This window comes from Camarhynchus parvulus, chromosome 2, assembly GCF_901933205.1.
Source record: "Camarhynchus parvulus chromosome 2, STF_HiC, whole genome shotgun sequence".
NCBI lineage: Eukaryota > Metazoa > Chordata > Aves > Passeriformes > Thraupidae > Camarhynchus > Camarhynchus parvulus.
The window spans coordinates 143,255,244-143,279,399 of NC_044572.1; the positions used below are offsets into that span (position 1 = coordinate 143,255,244).

Genomic DNA, 24,156 nt, shown 5'->3' on the forward strand with positions numbered 1-24,156 from the left:
CTTTTTCTGTACAGTATAAGGGGGGAGTTAATTAAAATCTTGTCTGCAAATAGAATTTCTCACATAACTTATTTGACCTCTGCCTTCCTTCAAAGAAAGTCTTTTTGTTCTGTTGTTTTTTTTCACTAGGGCTGAAGATGTAGCCACTGGGATCCAGAGGGATTCACCTGACTAAATACCTTCAGGGTTTATTTTGGGAGTTTATGTGGTGGGTTTTGTTTGTTTGGGCTTTGTTGGGGAGGGGGGGTGATAATGTTTGGGGTTTTGTTTGTTTGTTTAGGGTTTTGTTTGTTTGGGGGGGGTTTGCACTGTAGTAATCCTTTGCACTTTTAATGTAGGAAAAATACTGAAGGGAGCTTGTCACCAGCCAGAAGTTTATCCAGTATAAACTGCTCATCCAAGAACATTCACAGGCATTTTCACCTGCTCTTCTCACACTGTTCAGTTCACACAGGATCACATGCTGGGGTTTAGTGAACTGCAGCAGGATCTGGAAGAACACAGACAGCATCTCTGCACCCAGCATGAGGGTACATGCTACAGTCATTGGATAGTAGGGGTACGTGCTGTAGTCATTGTAGGAATACCTTGGTGACACAGTTCAGTCCTGTAGAACAAGGTGATGGAGAAGAAATCCAGACCTTTCCGAGCAGCTGAATGAATCACTGGGAAGTTTGTAGCAACATTTTTTGGTGAGTCATAGAGTCATAGAATGGATTAGATTGGAAGGGATCTTTATAGGTTTGTCATGGCCTGATATTACACCTCTCTCCCTTCAAGGCTGTTTTAAAGCCTGTCAGTCAGCCCTGACAGCTCATGAGCAAAGACCTCTTGCCCATGTGAGAAATATGAATCCTATCTCACACAAACAGGTCTGCTGTTGTGCTGATCATCCTATCACCACAAAACCCCAGCTTCTGGCTGTGACCCCAGCCATGGAGCCAGGTATTGATCAACTGAGTCTGTCTGTTCCTGCAAGGACAGGGGGAAAAATCACCTATGCTCCACATTTCCTATCAGCCATTCCAAGGTGCTGAAGTCTCTTTTGATCACCCTTGGCCTGCACATTGTGACTTCATCACCCCAACATCGGAGAGCAATAATGAGTAACAGTCTGAGGGCTGTACCAGCCTGGGAAGTTTCCTGCTCATGTCCTTAACTTGGCCGCCAGAGAGGGAAGAGGCTTCCCTAAGAGGAAGGTCTGTCCAGCATTTTGGACCTACTGTTTCCTTCAGAAGGGAGTCACACACTGCTATAGACAGGAATGAGCAAAGGAACTCTCATGTAATTACTTTAGCTTTGCTTTTGGGTGTTTCCTGCTAAGCTCAATAAAGGAAAAATGTCTGCAGAGGGAGTTGGAGTAGTTGCAGGTTGGTTTAATTAAAAACCTGGAAAACTTGGACACCATCAGCAAGATCCAGTCTGAACCAAGTGCACAGTTAACAAAAGTCAGTCTGATAATAACAGTTTTTACATTAAAAAATCAAGTGAAGTTATATAGAACACTGTCCAATAATTATTTAATGTAATATCTGACCTAGACAGATGCTCCATAGTGCTGACCTCCCCATAGTAAGGAGTTAATACAGCCTAACACCTAATCCTAGTCTATGATTATGTCATTTGTGTGCTGGAGAGTGTGAGGCAGCATGTAGAGGATGAGGAGGGCAGGTACTCAGTGCCTGGCTGCTGTTCCTGGCCCTTCCCAAGGCCCTGGAGGTGGGTGGTGTTCTGCCCTCAGGGTTATCTGCCCTCGTGCCCCCCAGTTCTGGCGTTCCCCAAGTGATGCCGCGTCCCTCTCCTGGCTCTCCGCAATCCTCCCCGCGGGGCTCCTTCCTCCTCACTGCTCTCCTCGGAGCTGGAAGCCCCTGTGCCTGTTTGTGAGCCTGTTTGGGTGCCTGCTGGAGGCCTTTCAGCAGAGTCCCCTGGGCAGGAGAGCTTCTCCCCGTGGCAGCCCTGCCCGTGGGGCAGCTTCAGGCTGGCGTTGAAGAAGGCAGAGGCCATGCACTCGGCCGCGGCCGCGTCGCAGGCGCAGAGGAGCTTCTCACACGTGCTCCGGCCAATGCCTGAAAGAGAAGTTTCACAATTCACCTTTGAAAGCTGTTGAACTTACTTCATGTATAATTTGCCACGGGTAGATGAGGTTTTGAAAATAAAATTCTCAAATCTGCCATGAATTTTATTCTCCAAAGTCACCATGAATTACCTAAACAAAAGCCTGGCACCAAGGTGCTGGGCAGTGGAAGGTTCTGCTGGCTTTAGTTGAATTTGTGAATGTAAAGACACACGTAGCTGACTTCTGACCATAATTATAAAATGTCTGAATCTAAGTTTGTGTAGCATGCTCAGGTCCTGCAATGCCCCCATGGCATTCGGCAGTCTAAGATAGGAAATGCCTAGTCATGATGACTGGACCTTAGAAGCCCTTTTTTCCCCCTTGGACCCTTGCTTATCTCTCTGTAAGATTATAAGACACTTTCCTTTTGACCCCTGCTATTGGACACTTTCTAAAACCCCCACATCCAAAAACCTCAACTTTTGCCCAGCTCGGCAGAAGAGCTGTCACTGAGAACCTTCACAGAAGATTCAATAAAGACTCCTGTGGAACCTCACACAGCCTTCTCCGTCCCCCTAGGCACCTAGCAAGCAAAGAGCTGAAATCACAAATGAGCTGATAATCACTAGAGCTGATATCACTTAAGCTTGCTAAGGTAGCCAGTGGCTGGGGACTGCTTGGGAACTCGGGCAGTCTGTTCCAAGCAGGACTGCGCTATCTGGATCCACTGCAGCCCACTGGGGACACCCTGAAACCCAGCAGAGGCCACATCACTGGTCACATACGCAGCAGTGTAATAACCTTTGTCTCAACTAGGAAAAAAGTTCAAGTTTATAGTAAACATTGCTAATTTTTTGTAAGCTAAATATTTCTGTCTCCGTACTCAGCTCTAGCAGCTCTGTCATAGTGTCATTCAGTCTGTCATGTTGATACACTGTCATCAGGACATGAGAATTTCCTCTCACACAAGCTTACATTTTGGTGTGTGATCAAAACATACAACTTCAGATCTCAAATTTCTTTCTGCATGACATCCAAGTTTCTTAACTTGCTCCATACAGCAGTGATGAGAGAAGCAGCATCTAAAATAAACAGTAGAAGTAAATGGAAAATACTTACTCTTTCTGAATCCCAGAACTCTCACAATTATTTGTCTGTCTTTATTTTCAATGCCCATTAAAACTAAAAAAATTTAGTTTTCATACTCTGGAATTTTTTTTTCTATGAAGAACAAAAATCAACCTAAGCTGTTCCTACTTTATTTTATATTTGTTCCTACTTTCATTTTTCTCTTCCTAATTCTTTTCATGTCATGTGTATTTTCATGTCAGGAGTGTATTTTAATTTTAAGACACAATTACAATTGTAACCATGACCTGGTCTGCCATGAGAAGTGTCTTCCGGTCTTCAAATCTTGGCTAGAAATCTGAAAATTGCATCATGATACCCAGATCATCCATCATTTAATCAAATTTTTTCATTCCTGGGCTGTCTTGTTTGTGTATGAGTGCAGGAAAAAGGAGTGTGCTCTACTTGGACCTGATGTGCCCCAACTGTTACGAACTTCCCCAGAGGAGGAGATTTTTAGCTGTAAATACAGCGCTCCCAGAGATGTTTTTACTTGTGGAATTGTCTGCATTGCCCCTCATGGTCAGCCCTGCTGACTCTTGGCTGCAGCTCTGACAGAACTTTGCTCCAGCTCTGCTCCCTTCTGGAGGACAGTGTGCCCTGGGTGGATGTTAATTCTTCTCTTCATAAGTCACTTTCCATGCCACCTCTGAGCCAAGTCACCCTTATCCTCATCCCTTTGATGTTCTCCTCCCTTTGCTCTGCTTACCTCCCATTGTTCTCCTTTCTTACTTGGAGTTAGGAAGTCCTCTCCAAAATATTGGCACAACAATAGAATGTGGTTTAGTCACATGAGAGTATTTTGTGTTTTATGTATTTAAGTAGATTTTTTTCTCCAGAATGTGACTTCACTACTGCTCCATAGCTATACAATGCCCAGAAAATGATGTTCTGATCTTCCTTGGTCCATGGGCACCACAGTAACACCCACAGTTAATGGCACACACAGAGGAGCCCACACCTGTCCAGTGCATCAGTGGGATCTCCTCTTCCCTCTTGGCCACAATAGCAGCCATAGGACTCAAATTCCTCTGGGCATCTCCCAGTTAAGCAGAACAGCATTTCTCCAAGCTGGGGCAGCTCCCTCTCCACTCTTCCACGTCCTCTCTCTTGCAGAAAGGTCAATCGCTCACACACTGCAAAGCAAAGTTGTTATTTGACACATCGTGTTCTCACTGCTTGAGGGCTCTCTTGTGAAGAGAGAAGTGTTTCCAGAGCTATCTGAAACTTTGAAGGACAACATTTTACCACCTCTAAATTACTGCTTCTGTCCTTGAATTATGGCTCTTAGAGTACTGCTGGCTGAGCAAGACAGCAAAAGGGCAAGGCAGTTTAAAGGGGAGAGAGATTCCTATGAAGATAGAACATAAAAGTCAAATTGCAATGAGAATACTTAGCAGTCCTTTGTAATCTTTCATAGGTGAATTTTTTCTTTTGGAATATTCAAACTCAGCTGAGTACTCAGTGGTTTCTGTCTTGGTGATTTGGAAAATACAGTCCTAACCTCTTGTGCTTCCACAGTGAGAGCTGGGCAATGACCATGTTTTGCTGAAGGAAACAATATTTTTTTTTTTAATCTCATTTGAAATATAGTCCAATGTGAGCTGCAGTGCCCCTAGACCAAATGCAGGAGTGATCTGTTGTAATGGCTATTGTCTTGCTTGAGGGTTTTGGTATCACCAAATCCCAATCCTAATGAGTCTGTGGCTCCCTCTACTCAGGAGGAACTGATATTTTGGGAATTATTCATAAGATTTGAAAAAACACAATGTTCCATATCAGGAAAAAGACATCAAAGGGACCTGTTCTGGGACTTTGCTGGGAAAGGATGCAAGAGGCTGCTGCAGGAAAAGGAGGGAGGCTGATTGCAGGAGAAGGAGGGAGGGAGGGAGGGCTTCTGTTTCCTCTGCATCCTCCCTTCTCCCACGAGTAATCCCATCTCCCCCTCTGGAGCTCTAGACTGATTCCCTGCTCCTGTCAGGGTCAATCCTGGATTATTTTTTCCAACAGGAAATTCTGCCCATGTGCCTTCCTGGGTCTTGATTCATTCATGTTAAATCCCAGAATAAACCACAGGCTCAGGGAATTGATCTGTGCTCTCTAAAAGCTGGTATTTTAAAATTGTATTTTCCAGTTTGGGGAAAGGTGGTATTTATTCTTCTGCTCTTTTCCAGTTCCAGGGCTGCTTCTCTCCATTGGGAAGCCTAAAAAGATGGATGAGACAGTCCTTGAGTGTAGATTTATAGCCATGACAGGTCTGAAATGTCTTAGGATCTCTGGGATCCCTGAGCAGGAATTGGAACAGAATCAGAAATGGTGAGAAAAAGTCTGACTGGCAGGACTGTGGCAAAAGGTCAGAATGAAGAGCAGGAAAATTCCTATTGCTGCTGCTGCTGCTGCTGCTTATAAAACAAAGCAACTTAGAGATGTGATTAAATTACTTCCAATAAACAAAAGCAGAGAGAAACATTCCCTGAGCTCATTTTAGATACTGCACTATATGAAAAAAAATTCCTTACATGCTAATAATTAGTGGTTTTTATAAGTGTTACTGACGGCATACTGGCAGAAGAGGTTGAAGTGATGGAAGCTTTTGCAGATGTCTCCACCTCCTGTTCTTCTAAGTATCAATACATGTGTGCTTAACTGGTTTAAAATAACTATAATATTTATATGTAATACATACCTGCTTTTAATACAGAGGTTGCTGAATATTTCATCAGATGTAATGGGGAAAAAGCCCTTTATTTACCTTTTCCTTCAGGTCCCCTCTCAGACAGTGCCAGGTCCAGAGCTCTGCCAGAGGAAGCTGTGCTCAGGTCACCCTTTGCAGGGCTTGTCTCTGGAGAAGACACATGCATAGATTACACTTGAGAAGGTAGAATAATTCTTTCAGGAGTGTGTCCAAAACTTCGTATTCTAAACTATGATCAACTGCAGTCTCCTAAAATGTGTTCATTCTTAGTGGAAGGCTGTTTATTAGGGCTTAGTTAAGCCTTCCTGGTCAGGCGGCAGTGAGGTGCCCTTTCCAGGGCAGTCAGTGCTATTCTTTCTGTGTTGTATGCAACCTCCAGATTTAAATAACGAAACAGTTTCATTCTACATATCCATGAAAAATGCTGACTCCTCAGATAGCTGTAAACAGGAATAGGGGAGTGCTCTAAATTAGAAAAAGTGTTATTAATTTTTCACTTGCCTTTTGCTTTTGTCCTTGCAGGTGTGCCTGCAGGACTCCTGTTGGTGGAGACAATTTTGACTTGCATTGAGTTACTGTCTCCTGGGAATGAGGCTGGGGAGGTGGTTATCTCTTCCACTGGGACCAAAGCTTCCATAAATCCATCTTCTTCTGAATAAGCAGAAAAAAGAAAGCAGCAGAAGAAATAGAAAATAAACAGCAAGATTTTAATTTTAGATAGCTGGTGAGAGTAATATCCTCAGGCAGAACCAGTGTGAATTGATGGTCATAGAGAAGGAGTATCTGAGAGGAAAATTGGAAAAGCAGAGTATCCACACTGGTCATTTATGCACATCTCTTGCCTTCCAGAAGAAATGACTGTGGTTAACTATATCCAATTTAACTGCTGATTGTTTTGGTGTTTTTTTTTTTTAATTCTCTATGTACTGAGACAAAGAGCTTTGCCAGGTGCTGAAAATCATGTTTGCTGCTTAGTCAGCTGTACTGAGAGATAAGGTACGAGTGAGATGTCATTTGCTGAGTAAATTGCTTTAAAAGTGTCTGTTCACCTGAAGTTTCTAAAACTGAGAGTAACATCAGTGAAAGAAGAAATTAATTGATTGATGCAGAGCTGGGTGACTGAAGGGTTTTCTGGGTTGTAACCACAAGGAAATATTTAGGGGAAAATAAGTTGAAAAATAATTCTTTTCAGGAGATTCTTTATCCTAAAAATCAATTTGGTATTTGTTTTTAGATTATCTGACACTTTATTGTTGATCAGGCATGTTTTGTTGAATTTGGAGGTACTTAAAATCTTTTTAAACCTTTTTTATATAAACTAATTTGTAAATGAAAACACTTATCAAATGGTTTCACTTCCTTTTCTAAATGCCAATGTGAGCCATGTGGCATTTCACAAAATAAATACTTTTAAAATACTAATGGGCATGTACTTTCATATTTTTAAAACTTTTTTTTTAATTCTTTGGCTGAATTTATTGATTGAACTAAACTCAAATTCATTAAGCTTGTCCCTCTGATGTTCTGGTTTTAGTATGTGTTGAAAATAACCTGTCAGAGGATAAGAGAACAGATTAAAAGAAATTAAAGTACTGCTAAGAACACAGCAAAGCCCATGAAAGGTGGCAGAAAGGGATCAATAGTCACACACTGGTTTGATAGCTCAGCAAGGTGCACATTTTATACCCCTTTGTTTGGGAGTGAAGTGTTGAAATGAAAGTGATTCCTGCTGGATGTAAAAAATAAAACCAGAGTTTGGGAAATTCTACACTTAGCTAAGAATAGATATCACAAATAATCTTCTGGGAGCCATGCAGACCTAAAACACAATACACAGATTTTCTGGTACATTCAAGCTAATGGAGGAGAGCATTTAGTGATTTTGACCAGTGCTTAGTACAGCAGTGCTGATTCCATTGGGGTAGGAGACAGGGATTTTATTCAGACTGTGTAATCAGAGTCAAAAAATGACTGCTCTCTACTCTCCATATGCAGTTTTCTCTGACATTTTTCTGGTGGATTTCAGCCTGCCTGGATAATCCTTTCTACCCAAAAGGGGCCAGAGGAAACTTCCAGATCTATCAAGGTGCTCCATTTTCAGCTGTGCCTACTGGTGAGGCTGTGCTCAAAGCACAGACACCTGCAAAAGCTGGAACAGGTTTTAGACTGCGAGAGAGTTCCATGAAATTATCTGTAATAAAGGAGGAGGCAAAATCAAAATAAACCCTTCTGGCAGCAGATGCTGTGAATGTAATTTACAGAAACAACCATTATATCATTAAACCTTATGTGAAGAGGCTTTCAGAAACACTTGGATGAAGAGTGCAAATGAGTGGCTGGAGGCAAGGAACAGCTAATGCTTCTCAGGTTTTATTGTCTGTGTATCTTCTATCTGACCCCGATCTAAATTTGATTCTCTGGCAGCCCTGTTGCCACCATGCACAGAGTTTTAACTGTGATGCTTTTAGATGAAGAATTGCTGTGTCAGTCAAAGAAAGAGAAAAACTGAGGGTCACTGACCTTTTATTGAGAGGATGGGAGCAGCAGGAGCTGTGCCTCTGTGGTCCCTTGAGGTAACTGTACAAAAAGCAGAGGCATCATGGTACTGACCTGCCAGCTGAATTTCTGCCATGCATTTCTGAAATTACTTTGACTTAAAGCATTATAAAGCTTAACCAAACAGCCTGGATTTATAAAGATGGTAATTAGGAGAAGCAAGTGTTTTGATGAAGGATGTGCAAGTCAGCAGAAGAAATATTATCCAGAAATCCTGTGCTGAAGATTTTTGATTGTGACACCACAGAGCTTCATAAATGAAAATCCATCTTCACCTGTAGTCAAGAGTGCCAAATATTTCAACAAAATTTAATGACTCTTACCTCTGGCTTTAGAAGTTGCCAAGACTCTGTCACGGGGCTCAAAAGAAACCACTGTTGAAAACAGAAAATATAAACTCAGGAAACACATTGCCAGCACAGTTATGGACAGTCAGGCTGCTGAGAGGAGCTTTTTCTGAAAACAGGAAGACACAGACATAGCATGGAGAGAAATTTGCCTGTTTTTCTCAGTGGTGTATTGACGGTTGTAGTCAAAGTGATACTCATAAATTAATCTCATTTCATGCAAATAATTACATAGCCCTAACACAGGATTCTATGATTCTATGAAAGAAGTGTAAATATGGCTGAATTGGGAAATTCAATATTAAGTCAATTTGACACACAAATAGACTAAACTGGATTAGGTCTGGCATCCCAGTGTTGTGCACAGAAGGATGCTGGGTTCCTTGTGAACGTCTCGGGTTTGCCTGCACTGAGAGCCAGGTATGGATGAGCAGCCTTAAGTCCAAATACCTCCCTGACCTCTAAGTTGTTTCCTTTACCTGATAAAATTATTTTCATTTGTCAGCTACCTTTTGGTAAATTATAAAAATAGCTATCAAACTATCTAAAAAATCATCTCCATATTTTTTTCTGTGTAGTTAGGATGTTGTGAAGAATAATTTATTTGCCTTTGAGTGAGTTTCTCAGTGATACTTAGCTTTGGTTTAATGAAGGTTCTACAGTTGTCAATGTTGAAGCTTCTTTGGGCTTAAACAGGAAGACGACTGGATAAATAGTAAGTGATTCTCCAAATGTTTCCTTCAAAGACTGATTAGAAACATTATCTATCTTGCTTTCAGCTTTCTAAAATTCCTAATACAGGTTTTTGTTTGTTGGTAATGCTTGGAACCTCATTAGGGAGCAGGAGTAGTTGTTTTTCAGGAAGTAAAAGATTGCTTCAGAAGTGCAAATACAGATGCTCTCATTCCTTCAGGAGTTCTGTTTTCTATTAAAAAGTGTCCCAGAAGCAGATAGAAAAACATGGAACAACACTGGAGCTGCTGCTAGGTGAGAATGAAAAATATTGTAAAAAACTACTTTGATAATCCAGGAGAGCTATGAAGGAACAGCCAGAACTTCTGCATGTGCTGCAATTTAAAAATATAAAAAACAAATAAACCCACAAACCTTTACATGTAAGAAACATTGTTTTTTAAAAAGAAAAAAAAATTCCATGTGGTTTTCATTATTCCAGATTCACACTTAGGGCAATGGCACACACAGAGGAGCACGCTAAACCTTGAAATCAGGTTCTTAGGTTCTCAAAAACCCCAGCTTTCCACCTCTCCCTGTGCAAGCTGGTTTGGTGGAAAGGTCCCTGCCCACAGCAGGGGATTTGGAATGAGATGATCTTTAAAGGCCTTTCCAACACAAACCACTCTGCAATCTTCTGGGTTAAGCAGTGGCCTGGTTGCACACGTCACTGCATGTTGCCTCTGTGCTTGGCAGATTTGGGGTCTATGAACAGAGAATCTTCAGATCACCCAACACAGCTGTCAGCCCTGCCCTGTCCCTGTAACCCCTAAACCACCAAACCACATTGCCCAGTGCCAGATCCAGGCACCTCCTAAACACCTCCAGGGGTGGTGACTCCAACACCTCCCTGGGCAGCCCATTCCAATATCTGAGCACCTGAACAGTGAAAAAATTCTTATCAATGACTCATCTGAATCTCCCCTGTCTCATATTGAGGACATATCCTCTGATTGTTTCCCTGCAGGCACAGCAGAGGAGACCAACACTCACCTCACCACGCCCTCCTGTCAGGTGGTTTTGGGGAGCAGTGAGGTTCCCCTGAGCCTGCCCTTCTCAAGACCAAACAAACCCATCTGCTTCTGCCACTCCTCATAAGAAATGTTCTCTTGTCCTCTCATAAGCCTTGTTGCCCTTCTCTGGACACACCCCAGCCCCTCAATGTCCTTTTAAAGCGAGGAGCCCAGAACTGAGCACAGCACTCGGGGTGCAGCCTCATGGTGCTGAGGGGTGATCACTGCCCTGGTCCTGCTACTCACACAGATGTCATTGGCCTTCTGGGCCACCTGGGCACTCACTGGCTCCCACTGAGGCAGCTGTGCTCCAGCACCCCCAGGCCATTTTCCAAACAGCTCTGGTGCCACTTCTCCCTTTACAGCAGTGTGGCTTTGCTTGCGATGGAGCCACAAAACAAAGTGCTAAACTGGGAAAGAGTGCAAGACTGGTCTCCCTCTCTACTTCATATCTTGGCCCTCCCAGAGCTGCCAAGGGCTTTGGGTACTTCTGTCCCTGGCCTCTTGTGTGGCAGGACAGAAATGTTTGGTCACCCACAGCAAGCAGACCTGCTCCCAGCATGCAGTTTTGCATGCAGCCATGGTTATCCTGCCACTCTGACTCAGGGAAAGGCAGCACTCAGCCTTTCTTTTGTCTGGGGATCAAACTGAATGGTTTGATCCTCATGCAGGCAAGAGGAGAACAGATTCTCACAGCAGCAGTGAGGTTTTGCAAGTACCCACTCCTCAGGAGACAACCACTGATTGTAGCAGGAAAAAAAAAAAAAAAAAAAAAGAAGACTTCCATGACAACCACTCGGCCTTGTGGTTTAGAGACTCACCAAGGAGCCTCCAGAGTGAGGAGGTGTCAGCCTGGATCTCTGCATTACAAGTAAATAAAACACCAAACTGGTGGCTCATTGGCACAAACCATGCTCAGAATTTCCTCGTGCTACTGCTTGACCTTAATTAATTCAATATATTTTAAAGACAGGGAAGATGCAATTGGCTGTGGGTCCAGTGGTTGGCACCCACAGAGGGCATCTCTGCCAAAGAGCTCACCTGCTCCAGCCTGTGTTCCCAGGGAAAAAAAGCTGTTTTGATGAAAACAGGTTTTGTTGTAGAGCACTCATTCTCAGCCCTTGGGAAACTCACTGTAAACACTGGTTAAACACATTACATGCACAAATTGAAAAATTGCACCTTCCCATTCAATCTTGAACTCGATCACCAAAACATTACATCTAGTTTTACATCAGTCCTTTTAGAAGGGCAGAAAGAAAGCAAATATCTTGTATTCTCTCAGCTTTTGGGAGCTGCAAGCTGAGCTTTTTTCACTCTAAGTTGCAAACCTTCTTCCACAGATGCAGTCACAGCCAGTGTTTCATCAGTCCCTTGATGAACCAATGCTGCAAAAAGAAAATTTTTTTTACTTCAGAAACTCATGGCTTAGGGTGCTCCTTAGACTGTATCCTGGAATAACATGATCAGAGTCATCAAAAAGGAACTTATTTCTAAATATTATTATGATTACAGCAGCAGTATTAAAATATTGCTTTAGTATTTATACCCTGCTGATACTAAATTCTATTGAGCTACATGCAGTATAATAATAAAAAATAATCCCAAAGAGTTTCAGCCTCAACAAGAGGAATCAGCTGGCAGTCAGCATTCTTTAAATTCCCATTTCTTCAGCTTATTTTTCTGAGTATAAGCTGGTCTCAGTTTAATACATTCCAGACAAAGAATTACAGAGGTGACCTACCCTCCATGTGTCGTGTTGTCAGCTCTCTCTTACTGGTTGTTTCTGAAAGAGAAAAGTCTCTCATAAAGTATGAGAAGGGTTTTTTTTCACTGTTTGATCTGAATAGCACAAATCAGGAGTCAATTGAATGTATTCCTATTAAAGATTTAGTCAAATACATGCCTATTTCGCTCAATTTTTTCTCTGTAATAAAGAACCTACCCAAATCCTTTGTCTATGGATTCATCAGATAGGGTTTGTTTTTTTTCCCAAAGTCAGAACTGGACAGAACAGCTACACAGGAGGATTATAACATGAGTGAACATTAAATGAAAATGTTTCATTCAAAGTTGCTTTGTTTTTTCTCCTCATTGAGAAATATAATCCTCATCAAGAACTATAATCATCAAGAAATATAATTTAAAATTAGCAGAGGCATCCAGTGAACTCAAATGGAATGTCTTTATCAGCAGTGACAAAATCAGCATGATTTTCCTGTTACCACTGGACAATTTCTCCTTTTGGTGTGTTGGATCTACGAATACTGTATATTAGGGACATCTGATCCCAGTGAAAGATTGCTGTCTTAAAAAAAGATAATGAGCTGGCTTTGATGCAAACCTTCCTGGGGCATTTTCTTCTCCCTTGATGCATTCAGGAGGGTATGCACACATCCAGGCTGTGATTCGGGTGTGTGTCTGTCTGTCCTTAGCACTGGAGGCTGTGGCTGTGACCCAAAGTATTAGAAAAGCTAATGCTGATTTTCACATCTCCCTCGGCTTGGGAACCCAGAGCTCCTGCCCTTGCCATGCTCTGGTTGCAATCCATATGAATGAAGTTTCTAATCCAGGCCCGTTCCCACAGGGCAGGCATTTGGTCTTGCAGGGCTGTAATTTCAGCTACAGAGCACAGATCAGTGTGTGACCATGGGGATAAACCTCCCCTTCATCCTCAGCAGGGCTTTTTTCCCTCTAGAATAGAAACCAAGTAACTGAAGAGAGTAAGCCTGTTTTTGCTTTTCCAGTCAGTTTTTGAATGGTTTAGGGGAAGATTTGGGTTAGCAATATTTTCAGCAATTCCTGCTAGTGACATCATCACAAATATCACTCATTCATTCCAGGTGGCAAAAGCTTCCTGAAGAAAAAAAATTCTACACATCTAACTTGAATTTCCATGTTGCAGCGATGCTCCTTGCACCCTGTGCACCTCCAAAAGGGTCTGGCTGCATCTTCTCTCCACACCCCACTCAGTACTGAGAACTGCAAAAAGATCTGCCCCAAGCCTTCTCCTCTTTCCTCATGGGCTCCAGCCCCTTCCCCATCTCAGAGGCCTCTCCTGGCCCTGCTCCAGGACAGCAATCAGTCTGCCACCACCTTCTCCCCTGGTACTCACCCAAGCAGCAGTAAATGGACAGGACACATGAAACTGAGACCAGGTTTATGGCAGGAAAGCACCCAGCCCCTGCTTCATTGTCGCTGGGTCACATTTGGTGCCAGCAGAAAATCTGGCAGGAGGGGGCACTCGGTCAGATCCCTGTTATTACCTGTAACTGGAGATGGGCAGGAGGAGACATCCAGCCCATTCAGGGAGGAGTTGATCTGGGCATTCACAAAGCATTCAATGGCATCTTTGTCACAGGTGCAGAGGAACTGTTCACAGGGATCCACAGACTCTGGAAATACAACAAAAATCCAAACAAGGCGCTATTGAAAAATCCTTTCCACCTTCTGCTTTTTCCTCCCTGTAAGGTTTGTGTCTTTATTTTGTTAGTCCAAACCTATTTATAATGTGCTTCTCCATGCATACATGGACAAGTTTTGTAGTCCAACTCTTGTTTTAAACAACAGTTGATGCAGCCTGGCATGGCTGTCAATAAAATATTGCCTCTTTGGTTGTGTCTGCAGAGTATTGAGGACTACAGAGCAAGGCTCTATTCTTCCATGGAAAACCTAATCCAGCTGATACTGCATTTAACATTTCACAGACTTCATCAAAATATTCCTCCTAACTCCACAAAGTCACAGTCCACAATCCAAGCCTTTCATGTGAGATATGATTTGCTTCTTATAAAGAATCAGAGAACCCTAGAACAGCTTGGATTCAAAGGTGTGTTAAACCTCATGTTATCCCATCCCCTGCCATGGGCAGGGACATCTTCCACTAGACCTGGTTGCTCAAAGCCCCATCCAACCTGGCCTTGAACACTTCCAGGGATGAGGCATCCACAACTTCTCTGGGATACCTGTGCCAGTGCCTCACTGCCCTCAAAGTTAAAATTTTTTTCCTAACACAAAGGATATGAAGCTGTTCCCCATGAAATACTATTTTCCCTCTTCAGAATTCCCTACCTTTCAGAGTTTAAAAAAACATTGACTTTTCATAGCTGTCACACTTCTATTTTGTATTTGTGCTGGGGACTATATAGAAAGAGCTTAAAAAGCATTATTAATGCTTAAATGCACTTGGACTATTAGAGATTGGCCTAAATAACAAAAATGGTTTTAATTTGAAACAAGAAATGGAAATTGGATCAGATTGTTGCTTAAATAGGACATAAGGGTATTAATTTGGGGATTCTGCTCCTCTTTGCTGGTATTCTCAAACTATGTTCTAGCATATAGTTTTTTCTGAGCCAATTCTTGATGAAAAATTATATTACGTGTTATTAGGCACTAAAGAACCCCACTGCACTCTTGTCAGGCTTGTACCAGCATTGCATGGAATAGCTCCTGTTATAACATACAATCCCTGCCCTCACTGGTGACAGAGCTGTAGCTGAGGAGTGTGTGTGACCCTCTGAACAAAGAATTTGATCCCTCAAAGTGCAGAAAAATCAGGCCTTGATGCCTCAGAAGAAGATTGTTTTTCAGGTTTCTACTCAGCATCTGCTGCGTTTCTGATGTGTGGAGACATCTCCAGCAATGCTTAGTGGTCTTGCAAAGTAAGGGAAAGCCCGGGAAGAGGCTGCCTGTTGGAGGAGCTCTGGGAAGTGGAGGTGGTTGCTGATGAATTTGTCTATGACTTTTGGTAGGTAGACCAGAATGAACTACTGGTGAGGCTCCAGTGTTGTGCTCTTTTGACAGGTCAATCTCACCACAGGTCAGGTTTTTAGTAGAGCAGCTGACATCTGCAGAGATCTTTGATGGGTCCCATGTGCATTCCATCTCCAGCGCTTCCTCGTAGCACCTACGGTGCTGAAAGCAGCATCTTAAAGAGGAAATAACAGAGAGGTCGAACACTCAGTTTGATCCCCAGACAAAAGAAAGGCTGAGTGCTGCCTTTCCCTGAGTCAGAGCGGCAGGATAACCATGGCTGCATGCAAAACTGCATGCTGGGAGCAGGTCTGCCTGCTGTGGGTGACCAAACATTTCTGTCCTGCTGTGGTTCTCGGGTGCTTGCAAGGACATTACAGGCACTTCATGTAAGAATTCCACTGCCAGTGCACAAATACTTCCCCTCAGTACTGTCAGCTCACTGACAAGTAAAGCCTCACAAGTCAGCCCTAGAGATCTTGGATCCAGTCGTGTTCCAACCTTGCTCACTGCAGATTTGGAGAACTAAACTGAACCTGACAGTCATGGAGGGTTAATGGCTCTGCAATATGAATTCCTGAGTCTCATTGGGACTATATAAATACACACAGTTTTATCCTCTATTTCTTGTACTTCTATGCAACAGTCCCAATTGAAATGCACCATTTAGCCATGGGAAAGGGCCATGAAATATTTTTCTCACACTGGAGTAAAACAGTTTTCTCCTGCCACTATACATCACAGGCAGTCAGAAACCTTGTGTTTTCCTGCACCCCTGCTATTCTGTCAAACTCAAATTGCCTACAGGACCACTTCAGCTTTGAGTAAGAATAAAAAGTCAACTAAACCAACAAGTTCTTCTTCAGTCCTCTCCTCTCTTCAGCTCTTTGTACAGATAAATCATCTACACAACATCTCTGTGCACTGACATCAGCTGTAAATGAAACTCCAAGTAAAACAGTCATCATTTACCACAGGTAAAATTGTTACATAGATTAAACAGTCTTGCTGTTAAATTCAGATTGAAATACCCTCATTTCAGAGAAGTGGACTCAAAACACAGCTCTGTTATTGAGTTGCATTTGTCCTGGACAATGCTGAAGGCCAGGACAGCACAAACATCCAAACCCAGCATCTGCTGCCAGGAAGGATCACACCTGCTCCTTGCCAGGCTCCCTTCTAGGGAGCCCTTCTGCACATGCTATTCATGCACTTTCACTTTTTCACCTCCTCTATTTAGAAAGAATTTCATATTAAATCACTGTCTGTATTAATAAATAATTATCACAATATTTTATTTGTCTTCACAACCAGGGAAGGAGTCCAGGGAATGTATCTAAAAAAAGTGAGGGCAAATAGCATTCAGCAGGCAAATGCCTGATGGCTCCTCTGCACCACAAATTCTACTGTGCCTTGTTCCAGGGATGAGGCTGAAACCTGTGAACTCCGTCAGGAACAGGGTTTTGAACACCTGACTGGTGATGTCTCAACACTCCTCTGACTCTACCTGAGGTCTAGTGAGGTGTTAGCATCCAAAAGCTCCTCTAACTGTATAAGAAGTCTAACACAAACTCTCTGCACTTCTTCTTTGCTTAGACATTCACTATTACATCAACATTTACTGCAACAGTTAATCCAAAAATTCACTTAGTTTCCCTTTGCAAGCAGGGAAGGGATTGTTTCCCTGTCATTGCAAGACATGGATGGTATTTTGGGCCTGCTTCTCTTTCACAAAGTCTATGGGGGCTCCTAATTTAGATATGACAATGAGCTACTCTGGGAAATGGGAAAAGGTTGCTCTTACAGGCACTAGTACTTTTCCATGCCTTAAAAACCTGCTGTGAGACATTGAGTCCTTTTCTGTGGAACAGAAATGGCATAAGCAAGCCCCAAGATTTCCAAAACTATTTTCTAAGAAATAAAATCAGTGAAAAAAAATTGCAACACTGTGGGAACTGTCTGTGGGAGAGACAGGCAAGCCACTGGTTTGGAGGCTCCCTTGAAGCAAGAGCACATCTCTGTCAGTGGCAAAGCAATAATTCAGTCTCTGTTTGCTGCACATGGCAGTAGGAATGCTGTGCTGATAGGGAAACCTCACCCCAGGGCTGCACAACAATTTGTAAATACAAACTGTCTGTGTGGGTGATTCTCAGGACAAACCTGCTGATGGATGTCTCTGCAGTTTCTGGGTTTGTGCTGCTCTGCACTAAAATGGAGCTGAGTGAAGCAAGAGTCCAGGTGCTCAGCTCTGGGGTATCAATCCATTGAACTGACTCAGGCTCCCATTTCAGGATGTCATCACAATTGTTCAGAAAACCTTTCACAGAGAAGTTCCATGGCTTTTTTCCAGTAGCAGGGTTAGATCTCCATTTTCCCAGCCATCCCATGCTGCAGAGTGGATGGATTAATTTCCACCTATCTATAGGCTTAGCCCTTCCTGAGCCATTGCTGTCTTCACTCAGGGAATGAATACATTACTTTGTTGGAAAACCCATTTTCTTCACAGACATCTATGTACCTTGGTTCTCTTTGAATTTCCTTTCACATCTCCTGCTGATATAATTAAACAACTATTTGATTGTCCTGGCCTGAAATTACATTTTCTGTCACTAGAGCCAGATGGTGTGGGTCTTACTTACCCCCAAATAAATCTATCTTTTTATTACTGTTTTAAAATAATTTATACAGGTGTTACGCTTTGGGTAATCAGAGCATGAGGGCATTTCTTTCCAGTCAGGGCAGAAAAGGACCTCTCATGGATGTGACTTACTCATCAGCTTCATCCACGGGGAGCCCTTCCATCTCAAACCGGCAAGAGCAGCCGTAGTCCTCGAAATCCCTGGGGCAAAACCCAGTGACACACTTCATTCTGTTCACAAAGTTGAGAAGGGCAGGGAAGTTGGTAAAGATGGACTGTAACCAGGTGAAGTGAGAGCCCAGGCAGTCTGGAAAGAAAACAGCCATAAAACACCTGGTAAGTGGAGGTGAGGCAGGTGTGGGTGACACACAGGTGAGGTTTGCAGGAGCACAGAGCCCAGACCAGGCAGGGACATTGGGCAGTGCTTGGCACTCAGCAGTGCTTAGTGTTATAGTGGCCTTTGGGGAGATCTGCATCCACAAAAATCCCTGTTTTATTTTAGTAAATATATAAAAACAAACCCCACAGGATTTCTATTCAGAGCTAAAGTACAAGTGGAACAGGTACATACCAAAAAATAATGCAACACTTTCCACATTTTGAAAGACTCCATTGAAGAGTGTGGCATTGTCTAAAAGAAAAATAATCAAACAAACAATGCTTAATTAAAAAAAAAAATTCTCCCCCTTCCAGGCTTCCCCTAGTCTCACTTCAGTTGTTAAACCATTTTGAGATGAGTCCCTGGCTATTTCCTCACACTTCCCTGTGATGCTTCTGGAGCACAAGGATTCCCACTGCCATGCAATATTGCAGAAAGTAAAGCTTAAACCTTTCTTACTCAAGATTCTTTCAGGTGTGTTAAGCAGCTCTGGCAGGAATGCTGGTGGCTCCAGTTCTTGGCCACCTACCTCAGCAAATAAATTTGAGAAGAAAAAGGTTTAAATGTAAAAAAATCAAAAAACAAACAACAACAACAACAACAACAACAAAAGAAAAACCAAAAAAAACAAAAAAAACCCAAAAGATCACAATTAACCAGCAACATGTATTTCATTATGACACACTGCAGGCATCTTGAATATCTTCATGCACTGGTAAGCTGATTTATCAAAGACATGAAGTGCTCAGCTCCGCCCCCACCCTGGGAAGCCCAGAATTGTACTGGTGTGGACTGGTGTGGACTGGGAATTCACACTCATTTCAGCTCAAAACCCAGTCTCTGCTGAGCAGGTATTGCTGCTGGGGATGAGCTAACCCTTGTCTTCTGTTCTCATCAGAACAGTTGCCCTTTCTAGGACACATTAGTAGAATTATATAAAATTGGTTTAGTGCCCACCTATGTCCCAAATACTCTGTAACCCTGTGCTATAATGTGAAGCAGGGTTATTTGAAGTGATTTGGTTTTTCTAAGTCCATCTTGGCTGTTGCCTTATTGCCTCATTGTCTCTCTTCCTATAACTTCATATTTCAACTTAATTATCTTTTCTTCCTTTTGAAGATGATGTGGTAGATTTGGTCTATTTTCAACACTTCCATTTTTTCTGTTGGCCAAATTCTGAATTAGATTAAAATGTAACATTTGTTCTCTGCCTTCCCATTTTTAATCTGTTTTTTTTTCCTCTGCATGATTTCAGAAGATAATGTATTACTTTGGATTTATTTAACCTTGTTTTTAAAAAAAGTGTAGTAAGTAAAGGGTATTCACTGTCTCAAGAATCTATATATTTAAAACTAAAAAAGCCCATAGTGTTAAACTCATGGCATAAGTTATGTCTCAGAATAACTGGCATTAGGAAAGCTGTCCTTTTTCTCTAAAAAAATTCTGGGAAAGAGCTGACAGTTCTCTTGCTCATCTGTTACATTTTCCTGCAATAAATATAGGTGTAAAAGAGTAAAGCAGAGTAATGGGGTTTTAGATAGGAGGCTTAACTCTATGCTTAGTAAAGCATTAAGAAAAATAGGATTTTTCTTTTTTTTTAAGATCATATATAAGTGCTTTCTCAGGATGTCTACAACTTTGTGATGTGAACAAGATTTCCATGGTAATAGTCATATCCTCCCAGCAATTAATTTCTCAAGTTCAGTTGCAGAATATGGATACAGGATTGAGTGAGTCAGGAAGAGGTACTTCCTCTTGTGTTATTCTTTTTCCTGAAATTCTTGGTCACAATGAGAAGCTTTTACATGAAGAGTAATCCATCAAAACTGTCCTTCTCTGCAGCAGGACTAAGGGGAGCAAATTGCTTTCCCCAAACCAGAAGAAGCCTCCCAATAAAGGCTGGTCTTTCCCAGAACTGTAACAAGTCTGTTGAAAGCTTCATTGCCATGAGGAATTCAGCTTCAGGCAAAATAATGGCATGCCTTGCGAAAAAAAACCAGCATTGAATGCTAAATTTGTGCAAATGCTTGCTAAAGAAAAACTAACCCTTATTTTCTGGCTTAAAGCCTGTATTTCCTCTGCAATGACAAACATCACCTGGGCCAGGTTCTGTCAAGTGCAGCTGGAGCCAGGTCTGACACAATGCATAACACCACAGCTCAAACAGCGTTGAAGAAAAGCCATTAATCATTTGGTCCTTTCAGCAAAATATTTGGGAAACATGAAAATCCCATGAGTTGAAATATGTCAGAGGAGAAAATTGACAAAACCATATTCCAGGGGTACTGGAACTGTGATTGCTCCACTATCCTTCACTTGCTATTAGTTCTTCTGAGCAAACTGAACTGTGTACACCCAATTAACACAAAAATGTTTGAAGTTCCCCTGGAGAGGAATGTCTGCTCAGCACTTTGGTAAATCATTGGCTCTTCTAATCCTATAATTACAAAGAAAAACTTTTTTATTTGTCACCAAGTCAAGATCGATGAACCAATGTTTGCTAAAAGGATTGCTTACTTTTGTTTAAATTGGGGGTGGGAGAAACAAGGAGAAAATACTTTCTGGAGTAATTATTCTCTTTTCCTCTTTTGGGATCATGTATTTGGAAATACTGTCCTATGTCATTCCCTTAGAGGCAGTGAAAGATTTCACTATAAAAATCAATCCCTTAAACCTCAGAAGACCCTGAGGATGCCAACTTGTCTCACCTCTCTCCAAAACCTGGTAAAAATTTCAGTACATTTTGAGGAGACTCCTGTATGATACATCAGCTCTTGGGCTTTTCCATTTTACACCTTATCCATGAAATTTCTTTTTATGTTCAGTTACATATAAAATTGTTTCTGCATCTGTGATTTTCCTACCTGACAACAGTTTTCTGAAATGTTGTACAAAAAAATCCCATCAAGAAACATCACTGCACCTCCAGTTGTCTTTTTCAGCCATGGCTCACTAAAATGTCCTAAAACAGGGTATGGATTCACTTAAAATTCTTGGGAAGCAAAAACCTTGACTGTGCCAGAAAAAGTCAGAGTGCAGCAAACCCAAACTGTTTGATTTATTCAAGGTAAATCACATTAATTCCTCTCAAAGATGTTTTTTCATGCATAGATATTTGCTTCAGTCTCAAAGCAGAGATCAGCAGAATAAATCCCACAGAAATATAAATCAATAATCCTCCCCAAACCTAAATGTGGTAACACTTTAAATATTAGTGTTCTCATTTTATTTAGCTAAAGGGAAAGAATCTAAACACTGCTGCACAGCCTTTTAAGGTTTGGGGGATTTTTTTTTTCAAATATCTTGTCAGAAAAATGTATGAATGTCCAGATATTTTTGAGTGCAGTATCAATATAAAAATATATACTTTTAAAATCAATAAATAGTGCAGATATTTGGGCATTTGCTATCACTGCAGTGGGAAATGTGAATGTTCTCTCTGATTTCTCTCTATATAGTAAGAGTCTTAAGGTTCAGCTTCATAATTTTAGCCTGTATGTTTTGTGTTAGACCTGTTTCATTTCTGAACTGCAATGCAAGCAACCCCTCAGAGGAGAAGCTACTGGTAAAGCTGATGAAGGTCAGTGCAGAATTTTCTGTGCTGGGGTCCTGAGTTTTCTCTTCCCTTTAGAAATATCCCCATGGATTGACCAGAAATGGTGATAGACCTTCTAAGAATCCTTCTCTTCACTTGCACATCATAACTCTCACTGACATTCCTACCCAGTGCAGAGACTGCAGAAATTTGAGATGTTTGCCCATCCCTGACTCAGGGAAGTTCATTCACTCATGACAATAAAATCTAAAGAGTTATTTGAAGGAAAAGCTATTCATACTATAATTCAAAAGAGGAGGTTTAGGTGGACATAGATTCTATCTCAGGATGTACTGAATGGTTTGGAGAATTAAGACAATACAAATGTATTTAATGAGTAGAATCTCTTTATATGAAACTTATAAATTTGGAGTCTTAATGGCTTAAATAATGATAAAGTGCTAGCAAAAAGGAGTTGCAATTTTTTGGTTGTATTTTTAACCCCACTACATATTTTGTTGCTTCACCACAAATTCTGAGAAAAAGATATTTTGTAAGTACTTCATAAAGAAATGTCTTCAATTGCATTTGGGTGTTGAACAGCCAAATTTGAGCAGAGAGAAGGTGTGTTTCTAAGGGACTGTTTCCAAATGCTCATACTTAAAATAGTATTTTGACATAATGTCAAATAATCATAAAAATACATTGCCACTTACCACTGTACACCACCATGGACATAGACACCAGCAGAATTACAATCATTTTTGTTTAATCCAAAGACAAGAAAAAAGTCTCACAGCAGACTGGTGTGCCTGGTAAATCAAGTAAAATATTAAACAGAATGTTATTTCTTCAATCTGGGATTGGGAAGACACCATCTTGGGAAATCATTCTTTTGTAGCTTGGATATATTTCTGCTTGATAAAATTCAGTTTTTACCCTGATTATAGTAAATGCACATATTACAAGAATGATGAGCCTTATATATCCTTATTTTACCAATGCTGTCAAAAAGTCTGACTAACAATATTTATTTTGGTATTGCTTTGAGTCAACAGTCTATGAAGCTGCCATGTAGCAATAAAATGGTGCATTTGCAGTTTCTTTTGTTTTGCAAACAGTTTTCACATCTTCCTTCATCTCATACAATGTTCAAACAATTCTTATGTTTAAATGAAAATACTGTGAAACACTGTTTAAATGAAGTTATTCTGATGTTACATCTATGGAATTCAGTTTATCCACAATCCATTATATTTGTTTCATATCACAAAAAAATATAGTCAAACATTTATTCTAATCTATGTTGAGACTCATCTAATAATCATAATTTTTCCTAATGAGAAATATGATGTTATTTGGAGATCTTCAAGAAATGTGTGTAAAAAATTCTTCTCAATGTGTTGCACTAGTATTCATTAAATGGAAGATGACAGATTGGTTTTTTAACTACAGTCACAAATTACTTTAAATTTAGAACAAGTAAGTCAGGGATAAGGCTTTTTACCAAAAAAATGAACAAAAAAAATGAACACACACATATATGTACCTGCTTATTATTATCTGCTTCTCTGAACTCAAATATGGAATTAATTTCTATTAGAAAAACTTTTATTTTATCAGGAAGTGAGATTATAAATCTAACAGCTCTAAATATTTATAGCCTATTTTCCCAAATCTCTTGCCTATATTTTTTGTCTATTACTCCAAAGTCACAAATAGCTTATTCTACATTGTTTTCTTCTTGCTTCCCTTATTATAGAGAGCATCCAGAAAAACTTACCTTGAGGGATATTATCCCAAAGCAGCTGGATGGAAGACAAATGAATATCAGCAAATCCAGTACTAACTTATTTATACCCACTTGGATATAGACCTCACCCATGTGATCCCTTCCTTTATCAAACCCACTTCAACATTTATTAATTAATTCTGCCATGAGATTCCTTGGAGTCTTTATGCCCAGTGTATCTGTAATATGGCTCCAGCCATGTAAAGGATCTATACTGAGAAGTCTGTTCTGCAGGTGCCTTCACCATATAATAACTTTCCCTAATACTCTTGGCTGTAATTAAATAACAGTCATCCCATTGTTATTAATCACTCCCAAAATCTCTTGGGAATGTGAATGTGGCTTTAATGGCTTAGCAAGAGGTAGTGTTTGGTGATGAAAGATGAGTGAGAGTTTACACAGCTTTAAACACTGGCATTCCTCAGGGTTGGGAAGTCTTCTTTAATCTATCCCTGGTGGCTCTGACCCAAGGCTGAGTGAGATGCAGGAGAAGGTTGGTTCAGTGAGCTTTGGGCAGGCTGCCTTTCATC

The 24,156-nt window shown here is 41.2% G+C and overlaps 1 protein-coding gene across 3 annotated transcripts; it reads right to left on the reverse strand.

The window, feature by feature from the left end:
* Nucleotides 1-1,296: 1,296 nt before the first annotated feature.
* OC90 (otoconin 90) lies at nt 1,297-23,700 on the reverse strand. Of its 3 annotated transcripts, XM_030971576.1 has the most exons (16): nt 23,618-23,699; nt 22,551-22,646; nt 18,759-18,824; nt 18,492-18,551; nt 18,053-18,227; nt 15,345-15,457; nt 13,794-13,922; nt 12,272-12,313; nt 11,859-11,915; nt 8,759-8,809; nt 8,400-8,456; nt 6,381-6,530; nt 5,937-6,026; nt 4,146-4,320; nt 3,032-3,138; nt 1,298-2,066 (listed from the first exon to the last, which is right to left on the reverse strand). In XM_030971576.1, the coding sequence occupies exons 2-16, from the start codon at nt 22,594-22,596 to the stop codon at nt 1,744-1,746; spliced, it is 1,641 nt and encodes a 546-aa protein (XP_030827436.1). In that variant the 5' UTR covers nt 22,597-22,646; nt 23,618-23,699; the 3' UTR covers nt 1,298-1,743. The 3 variants fall into 3 exon arrangements, with proteins under 3 accessions (XP_030827438.1, XP_030827436.1, XP_030827437.1); XM_030971578.1 differs by lacking the exon at nt 18,759-18,824 and having other exon boundaries at nt 1,297-2,066; nt 23,618-23,700; XM_030971577.1 differs by lacking the exon at nt 8,400-8,456.
* Nucleotides 23,701-24,156: the final 456 nt, after the last annotated feature.